This window comes from Ostrea edulis, chromosome 3 (genome assembly GCF_947568905.1).
Source record: "Ostrea edulis chromosome 3, xbOstEdul1.1, whole genome shotgun sequence".
In the NCBI taxonomy this organism is placed as follows: Eukaryota; Metazoa; Mollusca; class Bivalvia; order Ostreida; family Ostreidae; genus Ostrea; species Ostrea edulis.
This window is the reverse complement of record NC_079166.1, coordinates 54,204,488-54,217,431: the sequence shown is the minus strand read 5'-3', so window position 1 is coordinate 54,217,431 and position 12,944 is coordinate 54,204,488. Positions and strand designations below refer to the sequence as shown.

The 12,944-nt window shown below is 34.6% G+C and overlaps 1 protein-coding gene across 1 annotated transcript in view; it reads right to left on the bottom strand.

Moving 5' to 3' along the window:
- LOC125673153 (dystrophin-like) overlaps positions 1-12,944 on the bottom strand; it is a 155,277-nt gene that overhangs the window by 13,754 nt on the left and 128,579 nt on the right. The window contains exons 57-66 of the mRNA XM_056158146.1: positions 11,884-11,978; positions 6,733-6,793; positions 6,184-6,245; positions 5,790-5,864; positions 5,105-5,309; positions 4,237-4,322; positions 3,796-3,953; positions 2,557-2,723; positions 2,305-2,416; positions 1,934-2,070 (exon numbers count right to left, since the gene is read on the bottom strand). Of these exons, the coding sequence (XP_056014121.1) occupies positions 1,934-2,070; positions 2,305-2,416; positions 2,557-2,723; positions 3,796-3,953; positions 4,237-4,322; positions 5,105-5,309; positions 5,790-5,864; positions 6,184-6,245; positions 6,733-6,793; positions 11,884-11,978 (1,158 nt within the window). The remainder of the gene's footprint in view (positions 1-1,933; positions 2,071-2,304; positions 2,417-2,556; positions 2,724-3,795; positions 3,954-4,236; positions 4,323-5,104; positions 5,310-5,789; positions 5,865-6,183; positions 6,246-6,732; positions 6,794-11,883; positions 11,979-12,944) is intronic.

Genomic DNA, 12,944 nt, shown 5'->3' with positions numbered 1-12,944 from the left:
TGAGATGCAAGAACACATTAGTCACAAGCAGGGTTATTACAAAATGCGTAGTTCGCCGCACAGAAAATAATGCATGTTCCAAAAAATCACGAACAATGCAGGAAAACTTTAAGTTGTAACTTAATTATGCTTTTAAGAAAGAATTGGTGGTTGGATATGCATAGTTTACACAGATATTTATAAAATGACACATGAAAAAGAGACTATTAAAGCTGTTTTGGAGAACCCATATTCTGTAATTTTTACCCAGGGTTCAACACTACAAGACTATCAATTGATCCTGCTACATCATAGGTCTGGTCATTCAAAATGTGTCTGTACTAGACCATCTGACCTGGATTTCACAAAAAACCCACCAAAATAACAATAAAAAACAAACCAAACCAACACCCCCCAAAAAAATAAATATATGCACCCAGGGGTGCATGAGCCGAGTTGCATGGGATACATTGTAAAGTCAGGAATGATATGGCATATTTATAATTATGAAGAACTAATTTCAGTTTTAAACTTTTCGAGTTACTGTCCAGAAACCATATTTGTCTGAAGTTTTCAATCTATATTCGGTCACTGTGACCTTGACCTTTGACCTCCAAAATCAATAGGGGCCTTGCTTTGCTGGTATCCAACAATATATCCAAGTTTCATTTGATTCAAATTAAAAAAATTTGAGTTATCCTCCGGAAATCAAACTTTTTTTGGAATTTTAAATCTATTTTTGGTCACTGTGACCTTGACCTTTGACCTATTTTCTCCAAAATCAATAGGGGTCTTCCTTACCTGGTACATAACAATATCTTTAAGTATCATTTGATTCGGATTTAAACTTTTTGAGTTATCATCCGGAAACCAAATTTTTCTGAAATTTTCATTCTATATTCAGTCATTGTGACCTTGACCTTTGACGTTTTTTCTCCAAAATCAATAGGGGTCTTCCTTACCTGGTACCCAACAATATATCAAAGTTTCATTTGATTAGATTGTAAACTTTTCGAGTTATCATCCAGAAACTAATTGTTGACGCCCAACCTCCCACCCGCCAACCCACTCGCATCACCAAACCAATAGCTGAGTTCAACTTCGTTGCAACTCGGCTAAAAAACCCACAACAAAAGTGTGAGATTTTACTTGAATTTTGACTGCTCTATTAAAAGAAAACTCAAACTTAAGAAACCCTAGTCTGGTTGTGTTGAAAAAATAAACCCATATTTCAGTCTTTCAAATAAAGTTCGTAACACTAGAACACTTTACCTTCGACTTTTAAGACAATATGTAGTACTGACAATTTATTGAATTTATCATCACAATTCTTCAGGCTTTTTTTCATTTCATTCAACAGACAAAACATAAAAAATCCATATTATTGAAATTTGTGGGTTATAATGTTATCATTTGTTTGGTCAAGACTAGTGGATGCATTGTAAGCTAGGGCTAGCAAGAATTGTGCTAGGTAGACTGACTGGTCTAATACTTGCAAAAGTTAATGTTGAACCCTGTTTCTAGTAAACATTCAGGACAGGTCCATATAATTTTGCATTAATCATCTCTCTCTCTCTCTCTCTCTCTCTCTCTCTCTCTCTTTATCATGTATCCATATCTCTCTACATAATAAATTAAAAAGAAGCATGTAGGCTAAATTTACATTATTTAAAGATGTGCTCTCAGATGGTAGTTCAGCATCATCCAATCATGCCCACAAAATGTTCAGATATATAACATCAATATTTCATAAAAATTCTGATACAGACATATGCATTGTTCCTTTTTGGTGATCAAACATAATTTTCTACATTATTTAGTCTTCAGGAACTCTTCTACAAGCTAAGCACTTGTAATAGAAAACCACTTCAAATGCAGTAAATAGACCGATGCCCCCCCCCCCCCCCCCCCCCCCCCAATCTCCTAGCTTTGGTTATTCTTGGATTTCACATACCTGTCTAAAATGTCCCCCTCCAAGACGGTCTGGACTGGCAGAAAGCCTAACCGTGGATGTTTCTTGAAGTAACGTTTAGACTTGAACTTATTTTTCAGCACTTTGGTGAAATCACGAACATCTTCTCCTGAGGTTGTCTGAAATGAAATAAATTTTCAGCATCTTTGCTTTAAGCACAAATTCTAAGCAAGATAAAGCCTGTATTATGAACATCACTGCATCTTATTACTACTGGTAGGATTCTGTCTTCAAGAGTAAAAAATGTACATTGTATGGGAATCTTCATTTGAAGAACTTAATATCCATTCAGTGGAAATTTAAGAAAAATTCTAGTTTTACAAAGCTGGAGATTACAAGCAGGGTCTACTTACAGCAGTACAGTACTCCTGCATTGGATGGGCAAGTTTGTGATTCTTCGCCTTTCTCCCCGAGAAAAAACAGTTTTGGCAAATATCAAAATTGAAGCACCTTAAACATCGATATCTGAAAGAACAGAGAAACAAATCATCACCACTACTTTCAACTGAGGAGTTATTCCCCTTATACTGCACTACTACTCAAAGGTTAAAAATGATTTTAAAAATATTTCATTTAGATTTATTGCCAACATATCATTTGCCTACCTAAATCCTACAATGGGGCATTCTTTACAGATATTGCACTTTGCCTGATGTTTGGCAGTTTCTGCAGCAGCCAGACGGTGCAACACTGGTAGCCACACCAAGGACTGTGGCTCCAACTTCAGCCATTCTAGGAAATGGTTCACCTGAATTTCTGGCCTTCCGTTAGCCTGAAATATACAATATTGCTTTATAGCTACAAGAAATCAGCAGTTAGCCTGAAAAAGTGCATAAGAGATCAGTCTTAGAATGTATGGAAGTTGAAAATGAATTTGAAAACTCAGATATGAGTATAATACTGTTTGTACACAGGTGACTCTCGATGGCTCAAACTTTAATCTCTCAAAGTTCTTGGTCTCTTGAAGTGAAGTTGGATCCCTTAAGACACATTTCATTGTTTTCACTCTCGATCTCTGAAAGTGGTGGTAGTGTATACCCACCGTTACCCAAGTGTGTAATAATTTCCAATTGGACTTTACCTGGATTTTGTTGAATGCCAAAGGATGTGTGGTGGTGGTAATTAGGTGTTTACATATTAGGTGAAACATCACCAGTGCTTCTTTGTGGAGGTGACACACTTGATAATATAATTGGCTAATTGGTCAAATACACCATACACTGGGGTCTTGTGTCCTGATGATTAAAATTATATATAATCTGACTATTAAAAAAATCCATAATTTGTTTTGACTTCACAAGTAGAGTTTATACATTAATTTAAAGATCTATAGACTGTTGAATTTCTCACATTTGTTCTTTGTGTAACGTTACTCTAAAACACTATTTTACTCATTTGTTAAAATTTTTGCTTTGTGTAAAGCAACATAACATTGTGCTCCGTTTAGTTTGCGACAGTAAAACTTCATCGGAACTTGGTCTTAGCATGATTAAAGAACAAATAAATACATAAACTTTGAAATCTTTTTATTAATGCAAAATAAGGTTCTTTATTTTGATGTCAAATTAACTACCTGACAAATATCAAGGAAAACATGTCAAAACAATATGATCTTGTTGGTAAACATTTCCGGTTACTGTAAAATGTGAACCATATCGGTGGACCTTCAATTTCCAAATTTCGATCTCTCAAAGTTTTATCAAAGTCCCTTGAACTTCGAGTTATCGTGAGTCACCTGTATATGCATATTGAATTAGAAAGAAAAGTACTTGTTTAATGATCTTAAAAAGCACAGCCTTTTCTTTCTCCTTAATGTGTAAATATTTTCTCTCTAAACTTTTTACCATTTCAAAACAGCTTCTGACACTGGGCTCAATGTTGCTGCCTCCAAAAGACGCCACCTCCCCCAGCTGTCGTGGAACTTGCATACAGTCATGTAGAAGCAGGCCCAGGCGGCGCTTGTCTGAGAAACCATTCGTGTCCGCAATCAGGCGAAATAAAACTACAAGATAATAAAATTCTAGTAACATTACATGTCTACTTCTTGGAGAAATTGTCCAGAAATTCAGAAAGAATCAGCTCCACTATAAACCAACTTTTAATCGAATCACTCATTTGAAATACACTGGTAACGAGTAATTCATGATTGAGCCAACACATACAACTTCTACATAAGCAAACTGTCGGCAAATACTCACTAGAATACCCCTAGATGCACTTCTCCCATGCGAACTAAAGTTGATTTACTATCTACACATTACTTAAAAGGCAGATACAGAACTTACATTTGTATTTATCATCCAGCTGCCCATTGCATAGTAACAGTATTCCTACTTTGAATGATAAAACTCGAATTTTTCCACTCCTGGCTCTGAAAATTAATATCAAAATCATACAGAAAATAATCACAATAAAAAGTTATTATCAAGTTATGGGCAAGGTTAAGTTTTTCAAAATTAGGTCAAACCCCAAGGTCATGAGGTCAAAAATTTTGGTTCGAAAAGAAAGGTCTTGTCACACACAATACACATGTGAAATATGAAAGCCCCATTACTAACCATTCAAAAGTGATAGGCTAAGTTTAAGAATTTTATTCAATAGAAGGTCAAATTCCATGGCCAAGCTAGGTCATGATGTCAAACATTTTGGTACCAAAAGAAAGGTTTTGAGCACACATTGAAGTATGAAAGCCCCCCTATCACTAACCATTCAATAGTTCTAAACAAGGTTAAAGTTTTTCAAGTTGATCAAACCCCAAAGTCAAGATCATGAGGTAAAAAAATTTGGTACAAAAAGAAAGTTCTTGTCACAAGGAATACATGTGTATAATATGAAAGCCCTATCACTAACTATTCAAGATTAAAGTTTTTCAAAATTATGTCAAACTCAAAGGTCAAAGACATGAAATAAAAAATTCTGATACCAAAATAAAGATCTTGTCACAAGAAATACATGTGAAATATGAAAGCCCTAATATCCATTCTAAAGTTATGGCCAAAATTAAAGTTTTCACAGACAAACAGACACACCAAATACTATATGCCCCCTATAATCTCGTATTATGGAGTCATAGAAATGTCATAAAACATCTTAGAAGTTTGTTCTTTCTTTTCATTTTGAATTTCAAGTAAAATGTCACATATATTAACTTACATGTCATATACATTGAGTATCCAGTTAAGCACTAAATCCACACAGAGTGAAACATTGACCAGCTTCTGATGTTTCTGTTCAATATGTTCATACATGGTCTTTAGGCACCGGATCATGTCTATGACGTCTATCACATTATCATTACGTCCCCTGAGATTGTGTTGATCGAAAGACTCGGTGGCAAGACTCATGGCAACCAAGTCCACTGTTAAAGAGAAATCAACATCCTGCACATAGAGAGCAAGCTTTAACACATACTGTAGATTTGGTTTTTTTTTTGGTAATTATTGAAAAGTCTCGTTTTTATCTATTTATCACTAATAGAATAGCCATCTGTGTTATCACCTGTGATTTCAAATTCACGCCCTCATGAATTTATCTTGAAAGTGATTTTGGTAAGTCATGTAATCTAAGAAACCTACTTAATCAATTCATGAGCTAAGTCTAAATCAAAGGTAGCAAATTATGGAGTTGTAAATGTGCAAATATAACTTACCAGTAGTTCTATTATAATATAAAATGTGCAGTTTACACTATATTCTTGTATAAGGGAGAAGGGGCATTTCCAACTTAATGGAATAAACTTCACTATCACTGAACTCCCAATTCTACAGGTTTAAATTCAATGCATGCCAGACTTATGTTTATGAATGATGTCATAATGAATTTCCAGCTTCACACTTACGTCTGAGTTTCTTCTGAAGCATCCGAAGCTTCATGGCAGTTCTGTAAGCAGCGAATCGGACATTATTCAAGTCCGCTGTCAACATAAAAACATGCTTGATGAGAAAACGTACACTACAAATACACGTACATCACAATTATATTGTATCTAAGACAACTCTATTGCCTCCTAGTCATTTTATTAAGTAGTTAATTCTTCAATTTTAATTAGCCTCCTATTCACTTTATTCATATACTTAATTTCCAATTCTATAGTTGCCTTGTCTCTTTATTGAGTATAGTAAATTTTTCAATACTAAAACCTCCTAGTCACTTAATGTGAGTAGTTAACCCCCCCCCCCCCCCCCATATAATACAAAATGCTGAAGAGAACAGAATTTGATGACACTGCTTACCCAAGCTATCCATAAGGTCGTTCATCATGGGGTGGTCCCAGTGAGTCGTTGCTGTTGTGTGGCTGAAATCAATATCCAACATTGAATTAATTCCTCTGAAGAATACCATCTCAAAGAAATTGAAAGTTTTTAAGTTTGTCATTCTATACATTGTGCGGCAACAAAATTTGAAATGACTCCTGCATAAGTTAGTAAAAATGAACTTAAAGCATCTTTGTGGGTAAAAGAAAATTATCAAAAACATTTGTAATCTTAATTTCCATTCTTGTATCTTCAAAATAATATTGACAAGTGCTGTTAACTTCATACAGTCACTTCTTATTCCTACAGTCATTTTCCAAATATATATGCAACACCAGATTTCATTCATGTAATTTGTAATTTTGTTGTAGTCTCCAAGGAAGAATGACTATAACATGAATGTAAATGTGTAACAATGTAATCACTACAATACTTACTTAATGTAACAATGTAATCACTGCAATACTTACTTAATGTAACAATGTATTCACTGCAATACTTACTTAATGTAATCACTGCAATACTTACTTAATGTAATAAGGCACTTTGTTCCCTGACACAGCTCGTTCCCATGGATGGTCCACTGATGCTGGAATAAATACCATACTTAATGAAAAGGCTGATAATTCAATTTATAGTCTATTTCTTGGGACAATATTCCGTTGTCAAACCTAATTAATTTCCCCTCTGCCCCTGCATTAATCAATAGGTCGTCAACCCATTTGTACCTCTGGGCAATGTGTAAATTCATCTGATACTGACTCTGGTATTCTCTGACTAGTAGTGACACTGAATCTGCATGACTAAGATGTTTTTGTCTATGGTCAATGTACTATATATCAGAATGGTTTGACAGTATATGAATCAGTATTTTACACACACTACCAACTCTCTTCACTACACTGTTATTATGATATCCTGGGTGTCTTTTCACAATCTCATTAAAACTGATCAATCTTTGATACATCGTAACAGATCCAACACTGATACAATGATTGCTTTGACTAAATATGTACAACCAACAGAAAAATGGAACTTCAGTGCTACGACCTGTAGTACAATCTGGCACCTGTCTGTAAGGCACGCCTCGGGTGATAAAGACACAGTGTGCTCTCATCAGATGACACTTGCATGGAAAAATGCAACCTACCACCAACCCACAAAAATATGCCACAACTTAATAAAGCTTCCACCAGAAAATGCCATTCTAGGACGACCTCAATCTGTTTAAAAAGGTAATTTAGAGACACAGGTAAATATTGACTGTGGGATTATCTTGCTTTAACAATCTTCTTACACAGCAATGTTTAACCTATCAGCAACACAACCAACAATCTACACCAATACCTTTTCTTGAGTATGTAATTTGGTTTTCTTTTAACTGGCAAAATAAAAAAGTTATTATATATGATATACATCATCAATTTCAGCATGTACCTGGGAAGTTTTCCTATCTAATACATTTTGCCAGTTTTCCTACTAAACACTTTCTTGGAACTTTCCAGTCCTTCTGCACTGCATATATTTATGAATAACTTAATCTGCTTTCTAAAAGTGTTCTTAATTCAATAAGAAACAAACATTACAAAAAATGAATACAAATCTGAAAAATAAATTACAAAACTTTTAGCAAAACGATTCAAAACTGTAATAAAACATTAACAAACTAATTAATCAAGAGATACCTTGTGATGCACTCATCCTAAAAACCCAATAACAAATGCTTGCAGGGCTTAATCAAATCACCTTACATTCATTAATACAACAGTTCGATGAACTTCAAAAACAATAAACATGTTACACGTTCTACCTGAGCCGACATTCGTTCCTTTGTTTGCCATATTTGGTTTAATTTGTCTGCCATTAGATCCCTGTAAAATCCACACCTCGTTTTCTGCCCGATTGCCCTGCATGTTTTATAACAGTACTTCACTGTTTACACTGTCATACACAAAAGCTGATGGATGCATTGAGAAATGGAGGAGTATAAGATTCCTTCCTATACATTTCACCTGGAGTCCTGTTATCTTAGCCTGGAACCCTCTGAATTAGCAATCTCTTGTAAAATGTCTCGACATTGTCTGCTCCAATTTTCAGACACAGAATTTGTCCTTCATGCAAACAACCATTAACTACAAAGCCCAACTTTTAGAAATATTTTTGTGATGGTTGGAGAGGGGTCCATAGAACTTCAACCATATACATTTACGCAATATCCTATAACCAAAAGTGGCTGGTACACCTGTACAGTTACCTACATTTACCTGTAGGGTTTCATATAAACAGTTCACAAACTTGTCATTATATACAGGTTTTCCTGGTGTATTCTATGGTGCTCAAGGACATTGATTAGAAGTGATTAACAAATGTGGATTATCAAATTGAAGGCTAAACCTCCAATTTTACACACGAGATGAAACAAATCTTATCTGTGTTTAAAAAACTCTTATCTGATTTGAAAATCTACCTCTGAGCTAGTTCATGAATTGATTTTTCAACAGGATAATGAAATTTCAACCATAAGATTCTGATGAGTAACATTTGATTCAATTCAATTTCTACAGATCTTTTAACATTGTAAACAAGATGTACTTCTGAATCACAAAGTCCCCATGTGTGGTCGTCTTCAATTATGACAAATTTGACATTAACCTTGGTAAATGACCTTTTTGGAAAAACAATTACCAATGACCTTCGCCTAAGTATGAACTCCACTACCTCAAATAACTTTAGTTAAGTTAAATTTGTAGAAAGAAATCGGGTAAAACAGACTAAAACAATTGCCCCCTGATCTTTGACCACAGGGGAACAATTGTAAAAATGTACATGTTTACATCTTGTTCCAAAAACAGAAATTCCATTTGATAGCTAATATTAACATCAGACTAGTGCTGGAACATTTCGGGACTAGATGTTTCTATTCTGCTCAATATTCAAATCAGATCATCTTCAATTTCTTTGTCAACAATAATCCTAGGAATGGTATAGAATGGTATTGAAAGTTTTCTATAAAATCTTTCGCAGTTTACTTTGTGCAATTATTTTAAAAGAGGATTAGTATATTGAATTATATAATTGTGTGTTCATAGTTTGGTGGATCATCCTGTTTATATTGTCTCACATTGGTGGATCATCCCGTTTATATTGTCTCACATTGGTGGATCATCCCGTTTATATTGTCTCACATTGGTGGATCATCCCGTTTATATTGTCTCACATTGAGATATGTTGTACAGCTGTATGCAATACAGATTTAGAATGGAAATGCACATTTGATATAGTTTTCGCACATTCATTTTTGCATTCAGTACAAGCTGATGCATTTCATACAAATTTCTTTCTTTTCAGTGTAACCTGCTCCTGATTCTAGAATAATATTCAAATGCCTACATGATATAGACATGGAAGTTGAGATTTCACATGATATAGACATAGAAGTTCAGAGGTCACATGATATAGACATAGAAGTTCAGAGGTCACATGATATAGACATGGAAGTTCAGAGGTCACACAATATAGACATGGAAGTTCAGAGGTCACATGATATAGACATGGAAGTTCAGAGGTCACACAATATAGACATGGAAGTTCAGAGGTCACATGATATAGACATGGAAGTTCAGAGGTCACATGATATAGACATGGAAGTTCAGAGGTCACATGATATAGACATAGAAGTTCAGAGGTCACATGATATAGACATGGAAGTTCAGAGGTCACATGATATAGACATGAAAGTTCAGAGGTCACATGATATAGACATGGAAGTTCAGAGGTCACATGATATAGACATGGAAGTTCAGAGGTCACACAATATAGACATGGAAGTTCAGAGGTCACATGATATAGACATGGAAGTTCAGAGGTCACACAATATAGACATGGAAGTTCAGAGGTCACATGATATAGACATGGAAGTTCAGAGGTCACATGATATAGACATGGAAGTTTAGAGGTCACATGATATAGACATAGAAGTTCAGAGGTCACATGATATAGACATGGAAGTTCAGAGGTCACATGATATAGACATGAAAGTTGAGAGGTCACACGATATAGACATGGAAGTTCAGAGGTCGTATGATATAGACATGGAAGTTCAGGTCACATGATATAGACATGGAAGTTCAGAGGTCGCATGATATAGACATGGAAGTTCAGAGGTCACATGATAGACATGGAAGTTCAGAGGTATGGGTTTGTTCAATAATCTTGCCATTGTACTTTCATTCCTTTTCAATGTTCTATTTGAAAATCATATTTAAAAGATTTCTTCCTCAAAACCAAGCACAGATACTGTTCTATATTTAGGACATATCCCTCCTTTATGGTATGAATGATAGACACATAATTTTCAGTTCATATATCAGGCTTCTTTGTGGGATATTGTAAATTTAGAACCAAACCAAATTCCTGATTTGTCCATCAATCCAATGATCTGAATCATAGTGTGCCAATGTTTTTGGTGCACCACAATACCCTACATGAAACAATCCGAAAATACAGTTGTAGATTACATATCAAAGGTCGATATGAAAATACAGTTGTAGGTCGATATGAAACCTCGATGTGCAGTCAATCATGCATATACATTATTAATATTTCTTTGAACAGCAAAATCATTTTTCATAAAGAGACCTAGCTACAGTTATTTTTTTTTAAAATAACAATTAAACACAATAATAATCTACTGGTCCTATAGCAATTATTGAAATTTTTAACATGACTTGTACTGTAATTAAAGATGCCAAAATGAAAAATCTTATCATTTGATTACATGCAGTTGATTGCATTATTTGAAGAATAGTCAAATATTTGGCACATTCTCAGTAAATAAAACGATTTTACTTAATCATAATTACATATGATTTATTTTTGTCTGTAAAATCATTGTCTTTTCTTAATGGAGTCAGAGTTATCTTCCTTTGAATTACAATTTGCTTGTATCTATTTAATAGACAATAACAACTTTAATACAACATGTCTGCGAATTGGACTTTTATACAGAAAAATAATGTATATAAGCACTTTCAATTTTCAACATAGAATTTTCGGTCTTATATTGATTTTGTTATTTGAATATCGCTTTATTATTCAAATGTTGATAATTCCGAAGAATATTTGAATCGCTGACTATATTTGTTGACATCCCTACTTGTAATCCTGTAGATTTTCACATCAATTCATGCCAAAGCAATCGAACTGTTTGAAAATATTTAGTTTGTAGTATCTCATGAATGACTAGATTACCATCAAATTGATTCCAAACTCAACACTGTGATGGTGTTCTGTGTAAATTTGATATTCATAATATTAATCATTAATCCTTTAATTAAACAGACAATATGACGACCAATCAGATTCATCAGGAACAATATAGGAACCTAAACAGACAAAACATGTCCAAACACACATGTATGTCAACAATTTACGGCTCCAGCAAGAAATGCATCTATTGTCACATAACCAAGTTCTATTGTTACATAACTGAGTTCTATTGTCACATAACCGAGTTCTATTGTTACATAACCGAGTTCTATTGTTACATAACCAAGTTCTATTGTCACATAACCAAGTTCTATTGTTACATTACAAACTTACTCTGTCCTTCTTTGAAAGTAGGCATTACGCAGTTGGAATAATTCATCTTAGATTATCAAATGTGAATGGAAAACTAACCTGACAGGAAGTGTTGCGATTCTGGACCAAATTCTCGTAAGGCCTCTGTGAGATCTCGGAGCCTGTCCTCCGACTGGATCTGCAACTCCTTAAACCTGCGAAAAAATGTAGACCATGTTTAACATTCAATTCCACACAGAATACAGCATCCAGGAGATCCCGTACAAACAGCTAGCAGACTGGAGAAATAGAAAGTTAGGATAGACTTACAGACGGCTAGCAGACTGGACGGATAGAAAGTTAGGACGGACTTACAGACAGCTAGCAGACTGGACGGATAGAAAGTTAGGACAGACTTACAGACAGCTAGCAGACTGGAGAGATAGAAAGTTAGGACAGACTTACAGACGGCTAGCAGACTGGACGGATAGAAAGTTAGGACAGACTTACAGACAGCTAGCAGACTGGACGGATAGAAAGTTAGGACAGACTTACAAACAACATTGCTAAATTAAACTGTACTGTCACATCCAGTAATTCACACCAGTTGGTGGATTGACACAATTAATATATATACATTGTACACCATAATGAGAATATTATTCACTGCAACATTATATCCACCCCACACACTACCTAAATTGAATGTTTAGATCACTACATACAGAACAAGTACCCAAATTATACAAAGGATCATACATGCTAAGGGCACTATTTACCAACCAAAATCGACATTCTTGTTTCTATTTTAGGATAAAGTAGTATTTTGATTCAAGAATCAATAAAACTCGATTGCTATTGTCAATTTGAAAAGAAAAGTAGAACTGGAATTATGACATCATAAAGTTCATGTTTTGCTACAATCTTCATTACTTTGATATAAAATGGCAGTTTTCCAAGCAGTGCGTGGACAAACTTAAAGCTACACCATAAATTTATCAAGGATTGTAAATATCCAACATAATTTGCGTGAATCTGTATTTCACACAACTTCATTTAAGAGAGAAGATTCAGTCTTTGTTAAAAGCTTTCAAATTCAGAGTTTTATGAGTACCCAGATAGGCTGTTATCAAACACAGACAATGATGAGACATATGCTGAAAATCCTGTAAGCTTCATGC